This window comes from Chelonus insularis, unplaced genomic scaffold (genome assembly GCF_013357705.1).
Source record: "Chelonus insularis isolate UGA/USDA-ARS -01 unplaced genomic scaffold, ASM1335770v1 contig_24_pilon, whole genome shotgun sequence".
Lineage (NCBI taxonomy): Eukaryota > Metazoa > Arthropoda > Insecta > Hymenoptera > Braconidae > Chelonus > Chelonus insularis.
In genome coordinates this window covers 519431-535677 of record NW_023276446.1, presented here as the reverse complement: position 1 = coordinate 535677, position 16247 = coordinate 519431, and the positions used below count along the sequence as shown (strand labels likewise).

General features: G+C 29.9%; 1 protein-coding gene across 1 annotated transcript; it reads left to right on the top strand.

Moving 5' to 3' along the window:
- Positions 1 to 4449: 4449 nt before the first annotated feature.
- LOC118064696 (uncharacterized) lies at positions 4450 to 5192 on the top strand. Its single transcript, XM_035079478.1, has 3 exons — positions 4450 to 4644; positions 4751 to 4876; positions 4967 to 5192. Exons 1-3 carry the CDS (start codon positions 4633 to 4635, stop codon positions 5147 to 5149), a joined length of 321 nt encoding a protein of 106 aa, XP_034935369.1. The 5' UTR covers positions 4450 to 4632; the 3' UTR covers positions 5150 to 5192.
- Positions 5193 to 16247: the final 11055 nt, after the last annotated feature.

The following is a 16247-nucleotide window of genomic DNA, read 5'->3' as shown; positions in this document are numbered from 1 at the left end:
TATAGAGACTGTGACAATTTCTGGGCTGCTACTGTCATCTCAATGAACAATTCTCCTCTTAAGAATCTTAAATATGGAACCTTCTTCGATTCTATTGAAAACTTCTGAGTTAAATTTGATAAAGAAGTTTGCAAGCTTGTCCTCTCTGGTGTCGAAATCTGGAGACCACGAGGGAATCAGTCATTCGCATCCATGCAAATGAGAACTTGTTTGCCTGTGAGAGTCGTCAATACTTTCCTGAAGTGTTCAGTGTGAACATCAGTAGGATCCGCAACTTTTGCAATAATTTGGAGCGGTTTTTGATTACTTGGAGTCAGGACGAAGCTTTCGCTCGTTTTGTTACTTTGTGGTTCGCATAAACTGTCGTTTTGATTGTTTGTGTTACGATTATTATTATTAAAATTAATCATACTGTTACTATTATTATAATCAATAATATTATTACAATCATTATTATTATTATCATCTTGCGATTCGTCAAAGGTGTCTGGCCAGGGATCCCAGGGCTTCGACTCACCTGGGGCCTGACCAGACGGGATTATCCTGCAGACACCCGACTTCCTCAGGTTCGAGGGTGAGCCGAGGCTGCAGCCGTTCAGTCAAAGTTTTGCAAACTTCTCAGGATATGGAGAGACCCGAGGATAACCGCTTTCTGCATACGAGCCGCGAGAATTTCCGTCTGACTACGGCAGACTGGTATTGTTCGAAGCTCTGTCAGAAAGCGGTTCCTCATCCCTCCGAGGGCGCCAATCACCAGGACTATCATGTGCGCTGTGTATTCGTGATAGACATTTATCATAACCTCCATGAGCTCTCTGTAGCGTTCCTGTTTACTCTCTTTTTTTGCACGTTTATTCGTCTTGTTGTTGTTGTTATGAAAAAAAATCGTTGTAATGAAGACAAAATTGTACAGGAGCTCATTACTTGGCGTGATGGAACTACCATACATCATTTTTTGAGGCTTGCAAAAGATAACTTATTAAATGTTTCAGAAAGATATAATCGATTACTGTAAACTGACTCATTTTTTATAGCTTATTTATCTACAATAAAAACAGAATTGTTCCAATTTTATATTTCGTGAAAATTAGTTTATGAAATTGTATCCAAGATAATTGTTTATGCGTTGGAAGTCATTTTGCAATAATAAAGCCAGCCACGATAAAAAAAAAACTTATCATTTATTGATGTCAACAGGGAAGTTAGCGTACCCTATATGTAATATTGGAGATACTATAACCGCAATACCTATTGAAGTCTTATGTACACAGCAAGAATTTTTTTACTAAATGTAAGTGCAAGTAGTGACAAGTACACGTTTCGAAATTTAGAAGTAAAAGCATTTCTATTCAATAGTAAATTTTAAGTTCTTGTAAGTGAACTTGAGACTTAGAAGGTGTCTTAGTAAAAGAATTACTTAAGATACCTCAAAAACCACTTACGAGAACTTTAAATTCACGGTTCAACAAAAATATTTTTACTTCTAAATTTTGATATTTTTGCACTTACATTTTGTGAAAAATATTTTTCTTTGTAGTGTGTGTGTCATAAGTTATAATAATGAAGAATCATTTTTGATTGGAGGAGTAAATTCTATGGAAACTGCATCATATATAAAAATAATTTAAACCTTATTTTATCCACTTCTTAATATTTTTGTGAAGAGTTTTATCCTCTAGTGTTGTCAGATAATAATTACCTCAAATAAATTGCATCCAATTTTATAACTAACGTTTTGAAGATGATAAAAATATTAGATATATAATTTGTAAATTATATAACTTGGCCAGAGATTCAGTAAGTAAAAAACAGTAAGAAAGAATTGAGGTACTTGAGTTTTAAATGACAACAAAATGATTAAGGACAAAATTAGATTCAATTTTTTGACTCGGCTATGGATATTTCGATTTTCTAAAGCTGAAAAGAAGGGAACCGCGAAAGTATAAAATTACCCTAAATTTTATAGTCGTAATAAAAAGAAATCATTCATACGTTCGACTTATCAATGGTTAAATTTCCCAAGTAAATATTGTTATGTATTTTTGCTCTTTAAAGGTGTCAATATGTAAACCATATGCTTAACCACAGAGACTTTGAGTTATTTTTTTAGTCCTAGCTTTTCGACCAATAGACAGGGTTTAGGGGATCTTCGATGAAGAAAGTGAAAATGTGTGATTTACATAAAAACAATAACAAAATTTATTGAATGAAAATCATTGAAAAATTATGACAACCACTTAAACGTTACCAGTCTTTCTTAGAATTTTATTGCTTTTCGCCACGTGGGTTTTCCAAATGCAATAAAATATCTAATAGATAATTTCCTCAACTATTTTTTGAAACTCTTTCTATTTTAACAAAATCTTAGGAAAATTAAAAAAAAAATAACTTGAGTAATAATCGTTAACCTTAATTCTTAACCCATTAGAAGTCACTGTACTCGATCGAGTACAGCTATATTTTTAAGTGTCAATTACAGATCTCGAAAAGTTTATTTGGGTTACCTAATTAGTTGAGTTTATCCTGAGTCAAAAATGACAGCCTAGTTCAAATCTACAAAACTTATACATCTACTAATTCTGCCGGTAGACTTAGAAGAATAAAATCAGTACTTAGGGTCATTTATTTATATAGAATCAAAAGCCTAGTTTAATTCACGAATGTCCCTTCTTTCCTTGCAAAGATTTAAACTAGGTTTTTGAAACACTATTAAACATCTACAAGTTCAGTGCATAGGAAACTGAAATCCTTGTTCAATCCTGATAGGTCTGATGTTTAAAAAAATTTGAAATTCACAAATTGACTATTATTATAGTTATTAATTAATATTTAACAATTATTTAAAAATTTTCGTACGTAAAGTTGTAACATCACAACGATAGATACGAAAACTTGAATATAATTTATAAATATTAATCAACAATTACTATAATAGTTATTTTGTTTGAAAACATTAAGAAATACCTTTTACAATGGTTTTTTTCATTTATTTTTTAATAAATTTTAATATGAAGAGAATTGTTATATTCAACATAATTATGAGGAAATTTTTTTTTGAATTTTTTTTCTGAATTATGCCTTTCCATGTTCTAATTAATATGAAAATAAAGTGAATTTAGTATAAATATCGGTACTTTTTATTCGACCTCTAATGGGTCAAGTTCTATTGCTATTTATTTTTAGCTTCTCTTAAAATATATTTTAAATAATTATGTAAAATAATTAAAATACATTCAAATATTATAATATCTTTATTAGTATTCAAAGAAACTTTAGCTAAGATAGTTACATGATTGGTAAATATTCTACCTTAAGCAATAAATCTTTAGTACCAGATCGTTGATTAGAACAGTTGATTTTATTGAAAAATAAGAATCTACAGTTAATTGCAGTTAGTACGACATTTGTACGAAGAGAAGTAATTGTATATAAATTGATTAAGAAAAAACAATATATTGCATGCATTAATTTATTCCATAATAAATTATTAAAAGAAATATTATTGATAAATCTGTATCCTTTGATAGTAGCTATGTTATTATTCATCAATGTGCAGTTTCAAGCGTGTGTAGTTTACTCAGAAAAATGAGGTAATCTCTATGAATTCAAGACACCAAGTTTTGTTTGATCTCTACATATAAATATGATTAATATGAAATCAGTATAATACTCCTTAGATTGTGAATAACTTTTGATTAAAATAAATTATATCCTGTTCGATAGAGATTTTGAAAATGAGATAAGTTGATTATTATTATTATTATTATTATTATTATTGACGTCATTTGATAAATAAATTTCAATATTTTTAAATGAAATCAATTATAATAGATAAATTCGATCTTTAATGCTCGGTTTAACTAAATGTATTTGTGTATAAATAAATGAATTAATATATCTTCTTATTCATTAGTCCAAATTTACAGGCAAAATTAGTATTGATTAGCTAATTCAATAAGTAAAGTATTATTTCACTAGTTCAACTAGCGAAATTTTATTACTTCCCAGTCACTAATTAATGGTATAAATAGTAAATTTTATCCGTAGAACACACGTTTTATGATATAGTTCCATTCGGAACTTTATATATTTGCGTTTGCACGGATTCATTAGAATACATTTGGAATTCGATGTTATTTTCTATTTTTATTTAAAGCAAAATTCAAATTAGATTAGTCCATCAAGTTTTCATGCAAAAATAATTGATATTGTTTATCAGCTCGATTTTCACATTCAGAAGCTTTTTAAAATGTAGATCAAAAAATCTTAAATTTTTTTTATATTTTTGATATCTATTTTGGTTGGTACTGTTTAAATTGACCTATTTCAATAAAATTATGTTCAACCCATTTGTCAAGTTATTGAGAAAAAATTTATAACAATAAATAATAATAAAGTATTGAGATAATTTGATACTTCTGGATATTATTAGTAACGCGCATGCCCACATTCTTCGACTGACTCGTGAACTTCTCTGCGGATTATTACTAAAGATACTGTGAATTTTCCATGAATAAACAGAATTGGACAAAACATTGATATTTTCAATTACTACAAAAGATTATTCTATGTATATTAACGTATGAAGTTCAAAGCCACAAGTTGAGTTATAAAAGTATTTAATCCAATAATATGGCGGACTGGGTAAGTTGATACATTAAAAAACTGTTCTAATAAACGCATTGTTGGGGTTACACTATAAATTTGGATCTTTTTCTGATTTAAAATAAATTTTAATTCTTAATTTCAGGATTTATTTTTGCGGCGTCTATTTTCATTTTTGGTATTGTGCGCAATAATAAATGTAATAAAGTCTAGACATACTATCATAAAAAGAAACTACAGTGATCAAAGTGTTCGAGGTTATTTAGCAGAAGTAGGTTTTATGAAACAATATTTGCATCATTTTTTAAATTTGCAATACAATAACTGAATCCTTTCTTCCGTTTTTTAATTTAACCCTAAGAGAACATGCTGGTGGAATGAGGTATGTAAAGAAGAATTTCACAGTAAATTTCGGTGTCGTTGTCCTAGATGGTCTTACTGTCGTGCACCTGGAAAATATTATGATGCTCATTGCAGTATAACTCGCACTGGATATATATGGACTCAACCAGAAATGTCGCTGACAATAGAAGTTGATCAATGATGTTGTAAAAAAAAAAAAAGAACAAATAAAATTTTGAAATTGCTATTGATCAAAAATAAATCAACCAATTAAGAATGATCCTAATCATAATCAATTATTTAATCATATTCAATACTGTCAAAAACTTTGGCATTAAATTTTTATTTATACATGTATTTTAAGATTAATTAAATCTTAACACGCATCACTACGTGCACTACATGCGATTCCTTCAAATTCTGAATATTAGAGAAAAAACAGTACTTTGATAAAGTAAATACATTATATTTTTTTTAATTGGACAATATCAAGAAATTGCATGTACAGTCGTTAAATATTGTATATAATTTCTCGCAATTTTTTATCAATGATTGAGTTATTATTGATTTAGAATGATTAAATACGATTACTTATGTAATGAAACTCACGGATAAAACCGTTCAGCTAATAACAAGTATGATTTGTTATAAATAATTTTCAAAAACATATTTAGCTAGTAAATAATTGGTATTGTTCAGAAATCAAGTCAATATTTACAAGATATTGTCAAGAAAGATATTTTTATTTTTATAAGCAGTTAAATTTTTTGTATTTATGAAATGATAACGTATTGTTTATAACAATTGAAACTAGTTATGAATAATTAGAAAGGGTATCTGTTTATTAAATCATTGATATTCTTTTTGAACACGATCAATTTTAACGGATTACGGTACCGATATAGCTAAACAACTTCATGTTGTTTATGATAATACTATTTTATTTTCATCAATTACTGATGGCTCCTATCGATTAAATTAAAATAAACATAGTTTCTTAGGATAAAAAGCGTTTTGACTGGTGCCTATACCGTTAGATAAAATTTTTTTACAGGGAGTTATTCGTATACGCAAGAAAAAGGACCGTCTATAATTAAGTTTGATTTTGCATGATCCGATGTTATCAAGCATAGTTTCGTGTATGAAAATATATGATCATATATAATTGAATATATTCATGCATGATTATGCTTAATTAATTTTTTCTCATCACAGCTCTATGCAAGGCCATGCCTGATCAAATGTTGCACAGAATTATATCTTATAATATATTGTAAAATAAATCCAAATAAAAACTTCAGAAAATCAATAAAAGAATCAAAGGTTTATTAAGATTGACAGTTATAATTAGATTAAAAGAGAAGACGTCTGGTCAACTCAAGTCTCAGTCAAAAACTGGAGATAAACAAAATCTCTCCTCGTTGCTATAAACATTCTAATCGTCAAGCAACGTCAACAACTTATAAAACTGCCGTTAGTCTAATAGTCATTATATGGCGACATACAAATATTCTACAATATATTATGAAAAGTTATACATAATTATACCAAGCTTGATACCTATTTATCAAGAATATCATGCTGAATTATTTTTGATGAAAAAATGTGTTCGAACCCAGATAAATAATTATGAATGTTAAAAGTAATTATACACCATTACACGTATATGTACGTTCAAAAATTCCTTGAAATTCTTCTGGATTGAAATTCTTAATTTTGGAAATCGATTTGATTGGAATTACTTTCTTGTGAAAAGTGACTATCAATAAATTCAATAATCCAATCAGTACTCTCATGATCATATTGATAATCTATCACATGGAAAAAAATCTGTTCCTTCATGTGATTACATAATCCAAACCTACATAATATAAAAACGTGCTAACTATCGTGTATCATGTATCGATGTGTGAATGATCAAGATGTATGGTAGTAATTAGTAGAAAGACACATATATTGAAAAATAATATATTGATTGGCAAAAGTGCATAGTATAATACATAGAACAAGGGATCCAGGTTCAAGTCTCAGTACTAGTGAACAGAAAGAAAGATAATTATGCAGAAACAATTGACATATAATCGTGCAAAATTTTTTTTCCTCCGAAACATGCATGATTAAACATCATCATAGAGGAATCCATTTCATCCATGGCTAACACAATTTATTTATGCATAATCTAATATAATAGAGTTTATAGATGTTGGAGGAGTAGTAGCTATATTAACGGCAGTTATGTTATTATTTGTATCTAAGTACAAAAAAACTTCGACAACATTCATAAATCGGCGCGGTTAAAATAGATGACGTCGTAAAATAGTTGCAATGCACAAAAAAGTCTTTTAGATTGTTCTGTTGGATCATTTAGCAGATGTAATTATTCCAAAATTCTTGCATTTCTCATTTATCTATCCCATGTGGAAATATCTTTCTGAAACAGTCTGAAAAAGAGAATTTCAGAGTATAAAATTTAGGAATACATGAAATTTTCCAAATAAATTGTGTTGAGAATTAATTAATTCTCAAGTATGAATTGCTAGCTGACAGGAACTTCGGCAGCCATCTTGGGACTAGGTCGATAACCAATCGACCAAATAATCAATAACTCCCCATCTAGTCACTTATTTGACTAATTTTCAGTGGACATTTCGACTAATGAAGTTCCTGTCGCCATTCTTTTTCTGTTCTCATTCACGTATACACGTCATTCTAATTGTTTTCTTAAAAATCTAATCTGAATCAACAGAAACATTCACCGACCGGAAAAAATATTTTAGATATTATTAGACACTATTATTATACTATTATAATATTATTAGACATAATTATTATATATAATGTCTTTTTTTAATTTTTAATTGAGATTTATTTATTTTTGAGATTACAAAACATTTTGTAAATATCTTAGGTTAAACAAATTGATCAAAAAATCCTTATTTTCTGAGTATTAAATACACATAGCCAATAATAAAGGGAACGAGAAATTCTTTGATAATTTAGGTACACAAATAGTTTTTAAACTGTAAAATATCCTTATAGCTTAGAAACAATTACCCTGATCTGCTATCAATCTCAGTTCATCTACACATTGAAAAGAAAAGCAACTATAACCAGAATTTTGTAATGTTACATCTCTACAATATGCCGTCAATACAAAGAACGTATGTAACATCGATGTGGCGATGTTACATTACAAGAACATTACGCGTATGCAACAAATGTTACCTAAAATTAATAAAAATATGTTATGGAACATTTAAATAATAGTTGCATAATAAATGTAATGTAACATAGAGATAACAGTGTTATATCATGGAAACATAACATTAAATAACATAAAATATATACTACTAGTATAACAGTGTTATATAACATGGATACAACATGCATGTAACGTTAATTATATTGCCATTAGATAACTACGTTATATAGCTACAACGTTACATGGGTGTGACATCTGCAATATAAACTTGTTACTTTGACAGTATATTACAGTTATATAACATATATGTAACTTTTCGTTACATAACTTGTTACATATTGTTACCTTTGTGTTATTCTGCTGTTATATTCAGTGTTTACTGGGAATATAACTTTGGATATTTTTAGATATATTTATACTTTAATGATATCATTCGATCTATTCAGGTATTATTAGACTAATTCTCACATTCGGGAATATAATGTCAAGTACAGTAAGATAAGTTTTGATATATTCAGATCTAATTATATCTTAATAGATATAATTAAATCGATTTAGATTCAAATGTATTGCATCTTGGTAGATGTACAGCATAATCAGATTAAATCTTATCAACGTAACAGGATTAAAGTTCTACACGGAGAAAAATGCAAAATAAAAATTATAGTCCAGCACTATAAACTGGACGCACTTTTTCAGTTTAGTGAGTTTTATAAAGATTTATAGAAAAATTTTAAGTTTCACTAAGAAAATTGTAGTTTAGCTTATGATTTTTATTGTTTAGCACGGTAATTTTTTGGACAACGAATAATTGATAGAATTTTGAAAAAAAATTAGAGGATACAACATACATTATACTTGTACTAGAATATTTCTATTGCGGCACGGTAAAATTTCACTTTCTCTCTCACTCCAAGCACACAGGCGATTGAAGGCCCATATTTTAAAATTGAAATTAAATTATTGATAATCGGCTGAAAGTTCCGTGAGTTGAGACATTTTCTCGATATTGATTGGCAAATCTAATTCAATTGTTTAATTTACAATATCTATGGAATTGTTATGTCCGGCATATCATTATATTTTTCTCTAATTCTCTCGGACTTTAATAAATTAATTGCTTAACTCAATTTAATGAATAGTGACGTAATAAATAAATTTTTATAAATCATGAATGTTTTGCTGACGATTCAATGTTGAAACGGAGTATCAAGTTTCCCCTGAGCGAGTCTTCTTGACGAAACATTGACCCTCTTGCAAAACATCGAAGTTTTTCACTCTTGATTTTTGTTGCTTTTTCTCTAGTTTATTGAACCAGCTGACAACGCTGCAGTTTTAATTCTTCGGGACCTAGATACCAGTTTCAAGTCGTGAAATATTAACGAATATTTCACAACTTGACTTTTGCAACTCGAGGTGCAAACGGTGCACCATCGTTCTGGTTTTCTAGGGCACCCTGGCGACGTGGATCACGTTCGGGCCTTATTTTTTAAAGAAGTAGAAGTTCCTATCGAGGCTTTTCGTCAATAACGGTAGACTCGTCAAGACGGCCCGCGTACCGAGCGTCGCGTAATAATTTTCTTGTTAATGGAGAATACTTCTGATTCTCTACGTTTCTCTGTAAGGCAAGTTTAACCTCCAGCGTACCGAGAGTCGGTAACTAATAATTAAATATCAATAATAAATTCCTTATCGAGCTCAAGTGCAAAGTGTCACATTGTGAACTCAATAGAATTGAAATGAGTAAAGTAAATTGTTTACTCAGGTTCCTGCGAACCATTAAATTAATAATTGTAATAATTTTATAATAATCAGAATTCGAAGGTTAGTTTTAAAATACAATTTATAAATCAAAAAAGAGAATATCTTACATAATGATAAAATAAGAGTCTTCAGAATCAACCTTTAGTGTCTATCGTTAATTTTCTACAACATTTCTAACCTTTCTGGCTCTTATCGAGAACCATCAAGGAAGGAGCGTAAGCATGATAGTTTCTTTTTTTGTCCCTTTTTCCTAGTAAGTATAAAGTTTCTGTATTGAAGTCAGATCTTAATTATTTCCCTTTTTTCTCCTTCTATACTCAACTCCTCGCACGATAAACTGCGTAGAACCGCCATTTCCGGTTAAGATCACAACGAATCCCTAAATCGAAATTAAATGAAGGAAACGACTTTTCGTATCCTGAAACCTACTGTTAGTCCGAGCGCCCCCTTCACGAAAGCGCGCTACCCTTCATCCCTAATTTTAAATAATTATCAATTTAAATTATTAAATTAAATAAACTCGGACATAACAGAATAGATAGATATATTACAGAAAATTTGAAAAAAATTTTTGAAATCATCATACAGCTTTGTGATGACGAAGGTTCAACGCATGCACGCCCACGTTTGTACACGTGGGTCGTAAAAGCGGTCATCCTTTACTATTGTTTTTTTTATACTATTAATATTACTATTATTATTCTGAAATTACAGTTGAAACATAAAAGAAAATTTGTAAATACTGTAAATGAATTTTTTGTTGGCAAAATAATTTTTATATTAAAATTAAATGAAAATTAAAGATCAGGTTAGTAAAATTTACCGTGCCAGCACAGTAATTTTTCTATTGCTGATCGACAGATTGTATAAGAGTGACATCTCGCGTCCAGTTTACCGTGTCGCACGGTAATTTTTCTTGCAGTTTTCAATATTTTCTATTGGAATTTGTTCTCCGTGTATAGATACGCTCTTCATCTTTTAATATTATAAGTTTCTAGGCAACACTATGATTGTTCAAATCAATTTCTAAAAAATAATGCTTTGTAAGAAAAGAGGAAATCGAGGAAATTAGTGTCTTTAAATTGAAACTGTGAAGAATTATATAACTTTATTTTAGAAATCACAATAATTTATTCTCTTCCATTACACGTAGTTACATAACTTTATTCAATTTATTGGGTCGTGTGGCGTGAAGCCCAGAAATTATTATCTCGAAAAGAAAATTAACTCGAGCACCGGAATGTGAGGAGGAATAAGAATCGATCACAAAGACATTATAACTCATAAAGTTTAAAATAAATAAACTAGTTCATATTAGTTTATTACACTACTTAGTCCTTTTGTTACACTATTACGCTTGTTTTTGGTTTCGAAAACTCTCACTTAAGATGGTTGACACTTTTGCACGTGCGTTTTGGCGTCATTTAGAAAAAATACTCTTACTGTGAGATTATAGAACGTTAGGATAGATTAAATCGCTTAATTAAACTCTGTAAAGGTCTCTAAAGCTGAACGAATACTCTCGAATCCCTTAGACACTCAGAAACTTTTTTTTTTTTTGCTAGGATAGTTGAGAGAAACAAAGCGTGCTCTTTTCTCGAAAAATTGAAAGCAACTGGTGAAAGTCCAGAGAGGTTGGACTATCACCCCTAAATTTGGATTGGTTACTCAATGCTCTGTGATTGGCTCAGGAATTCTCTAGATGCTGACGTTTCGATAGATGATTGGCTCGTTGATTTACTAGATAGTGACTCGAATGTTAATGAGTGGAGGAGAAATTTAAAGGATAGATACGGGGCTCTTAAGATTTTTTCTACGGCAATACCATGAGAATTTTGTGAAGTGCCGTATCACAATGAAGTTGACTCGGGGGCTTCACCTAACCTGAGAGGTTAGGGATCTGTCAGTCGGTTGACTGAACAGGTCGCTTACAAATGTATCACGAAATTCTAATTACATGAGATATACATAAAATGTCCTTTTCTCGAATATATAAATATTCTTTTTTCTCTGTAAATAGTAAAATATGTGATACAACTGTATCAGTTTTATAATGACGAAACATTTCATGAGATTTAATGTTGAATGGTTTGAGTATGAAACCTAGTTGATTATGAATATTGATAAAAATTTGAATGACTCCGTATATTAATTCATCATTAACATTAATTTCCAGAGTATAGCTATTACTCATAGTTGCACATAAAATCAAATAAGCATTAAATGAACCCCAAAGCCGTTAAAGCTATCACAGGTAATCAATTATTATATTTTTTTCATTTATTCTAATCATGATTGATTAGTAAATTCTTTAATGGTTAACTGGTATTATATCCGAAGAGAATTTTATGGAAAGTTATTATTCTTATAATATTATTTTAAGCAAGAACTAGCGATATTCATAAAGGCTTAGACTGACAGGGGGTTTCCTCCAATACGCAGATTTATGGATATTGGAGTTAAAAGTGAATCTGAGATTCGTTCTGCGAGATAGGAACCCGACGCCTTCGAGATTCCTCAAGCAATATTGGTGGTAGGAGCAAGAACAGTTGAACAAAAAAAAATATATACTTACCGTTTCCTTACAGCTATTAGTCTAGTAGCCGTGTGAATTGATCGTGCATTAATTATAGAATGATAGTAAAAACTTTTTGGTTGGATATTCTTGTAGGGGATGATGAGGAGAGTATTTGTGTAAATTTTTTATTCTTAGGAAATAATAATTACTATTGTTTATCGAGTGTCGAAGTTTGGCAAATTGTGTTTTTCCACCTTTCATCGCTTACATAGCGATAACGGTAAGAGATATGAAAAAGAAGGTAATATCTTTTTCGTAGAGAATCAAATTCTTTACAAAAAAGTCCGCAAGAGCACCTGTCTATCGTGAACAGGTAAAAATGTACAGCACCACGAAGGCGCGCTAAAAATCGAGCATTTTGGGTGCTCCGGCAGAATATGCCGTTGAGCGCCTTTTTAATTAATATTTAAAAATAAAATATTTCCAACATGTAAAAAAAACTGGAAAAATTCTGGAATGTTCAGAGTCGTTTTCTGAACATTTTCCAATTGAAATTAAAAAAAAAAAATTTTTAATTTTTTGTAATATCTGAAGCGTCTTTTTTTTTATTTTCTTTGTCAACTCTGCACCCTTATATTTTTTTTTGTTTGTGAGCACATTTTATAGCCAATTTAAAAGCAAATAGGATTTTTCTGCTCTATAAAATACCGAGAAAAATCGAAATGTTGTTTTTGGATTCTTTCACCCTTATTTTGGGGGTGAAGTTCTCTTTTAATATGAAAATTGTATGCAGCAAAGTTTCATATCTTCATGTAAAGAGTATGGAACGATTTTTAAAAAATTTTTTCTAGCATTTGTGATAGATAAATTTTATTGACAAATGCGTAATTTTTAATTATTTGAAATTTTTTTCATTTAATTTGTAGGTATCAAGAGTGATCTGGTCGTCACTCGCACCAAGTCCACGTCCCACTTTCTGTTTCTCACTCTTTTTTACATCAACTCTCTCTCTCTCGCACTCCCTCATGACAGCGTGCAACAGCAGACACTCTTTACAAGAAATTTTATTCTCCCCCTTTCCTCTCAATTCTATTTTTTCTATTAAATTTTAAAGTACAGCACATACGCATAATTTATCAATAGATTTGCCATCCAATTCATCTATGAGCTTTTATTTGCAGCATTAATCATCTATTTATTGGAAAGATATTCATCCGTATAAATTGAAGTCTGAACTTTTCTGAATATTCGACAAAAGTCAAGATTCTCAGATTTCTTGAGTTGGCAACTCTACATCAATAGATCACATATGAGAAAAATATTCATAGGTCACGTACATAGGTCTAAAGTAGCAGTAGATACTCGGCGCCAAGTGCACATTCACCTTCTTTCTTTCTTCCTCTGTTCCTTACTAGTGCACTCTTTCCCCCATGAGCGCCGAGGCAACCGACTACTCTATACATGAAAAATTTTGTGTGACGTAATAAACGCATATTCATATGCAAATATCTTTATAATTACTACATATAATGCTTTTATATTTGATAGGTAGTTATTATATATCATAAGCTCCCGATCAAACGTTAAACGAGCATTTTTCGTTAATTATTGACGGAGTTATAAATAAGCCACGCCCCGAACAGCAATATTTCTGCTATTCAAGATTTTTTCGCTTACTTTTTACTCTACTTCATCGAGCGTTCTATCATGTGTTGACTCTTACTGAATGTGTCTTACGTCACTCACTTTCACGTTGGAGTTCCTACAGTGCCCTCTTTCTGGCCTTATGAATTGTTATCACTCTCTTTTACCTTAACTTTGTGATATTTTCTTCTTTCTTGCCTAACAAAGAGACATCTATGTTCTAAAAAATGAAGAATGTTTCCCGCGTGTTGCATATCGATTTAAATGAATTTTCTTAGGAATTATTGATGAAAAAATGTTTTCAGCAATTAAATGAAGAAATAATTGTTTGTTGAATGATTATAACAAAATAGTACTCGTATTATTGACTTTTTTATGTTGAACTGTTTTCTGTCGCAAAGAAATAAAAAAAAGGCTAAATTATGTTTTTATAGAAACATGTTTCTTGCAGAAAAATTCTATGAATGCAGATAAAAGCAGATAAAATTCCAATTTATCCATAGAATAATTTGTACACTCCTATCTTCTATCAATGTTACTAGTCTTTTTCAGAAATTTATTCGTATAAATGATAGTCATTTCAGTAACAGCATTCTAAGCTTGTAATGATTGTGTAACTTCTTTCGTTTATTTGTCTAGGTCAATAATTTCGATTTTCAAAAATTTTATTAAAAAAGATGTTTAAATGAAATTAAATTGTTATCATCGTAGCAATCTCACAGTGAGTTTAAAGAAAAAATTTCAGGCAACCATAGGGACTGGTGATAAAAGTGAAGCTTAAAACTATCATATAACAATAGTTTGTTTGAATTTTTGAATACATTGTAGTATAAAGAATTGAAAATTTATAATTTGTGAGTTGAACTTATTGGTATTAGTCCACGTTTTAATATCTATCATAGCTATAGACATACCATTAACGTTACCATATCGGTAACGCTGATGGTTTGGTGATGTAAACTTAGAAGTTTGTCTCCTACTAAAAATTGCTCTAATGCGCCTAAAAAAGTTTAAAAAAGGAGTAAAATTCGAACAAAACAGGAATCTACGAATGCCTGTAAAAATTGGCGCCAAGTCCACATTCAAGTAGAATTAGTATAAATGAAAAAAAGGTACGATCAAAGAAATATGTGAAATCAAGTAAAATGCCAAGTTAGCCGCGTCTTTTCTTCATAATCTTTTCAAACTAGTAACGTACTATTGACTTATGGAATTTGAGTTAATTTTGAATTACAAAAAAAAATTATCTTCAAAATCAAAAAACTATGGAACTTGGCCTATTTTTTAAGATTTCATTAACAGTTCCATATATTATAGTTCTTCGTACATAAGGACATTTAAAACTTGATTGGGTAGACTTTAAAGCAAAATTGGGCCAAATTTCACAGTTTTTTGATTTTGAAGATAATTTTTTTTTGTAATTTAAAATTAACTTAGATTTCATAAATCAATAGTACGTTACTAGTTCGAAAAGATTATGGCAAAAATACGTGGCTAACTTGGCGTTTTACTTGATTTAATCCACAAAAATGACTAAAATCCTACCCAAACCGACTTCACCAGATGTCGGTAAAATTTGCGCCAAGTCCAGGTCCGAAGTGACTCCGATATAGCAACATTCATATGTGATAGACTATTGGAATGTTTGGATACCAAAAATAATTAAAATCACATGAAATGCCAAGTTATTTATTAAATGGAATAGACTCTTTTCGCTTCCGTTTGACAATGAAAAACTAAGGATTTTTTGAAAATCATTTTCATCTTATTTCATATATTATTCTTGGAATTTTCAAATAATTGGGCCAAGTTAATTCTTGGTATTAAAAAAAAAAATTTTTCAAAAAATTGAGATAGTCATTTTATAAAGCGAAAAAATCCTAAAAATTTTTTTTTTTTAATTTCAATTGGAAAATGTTCAGAAAACGACTCTGAACATTCCAGAATTTTTCCAGTTTTTTTTACATGTTGGAAATATTTTATTTTTAAATATTAATTAAAAAGGCGCTCAACGGCATATTCTGCCGGAGCACCCAAAATGCTCGATTTTTAGCGCGCCTTCGTGGTGCTGTACATTTTTACCTGTTCACGATAGACAGGTGCTCTTGCGGACTTTTTTGTAAAGAATTTGATTCTCTACGAAAAAGATATTACCTTCTTTTTCATATCTCT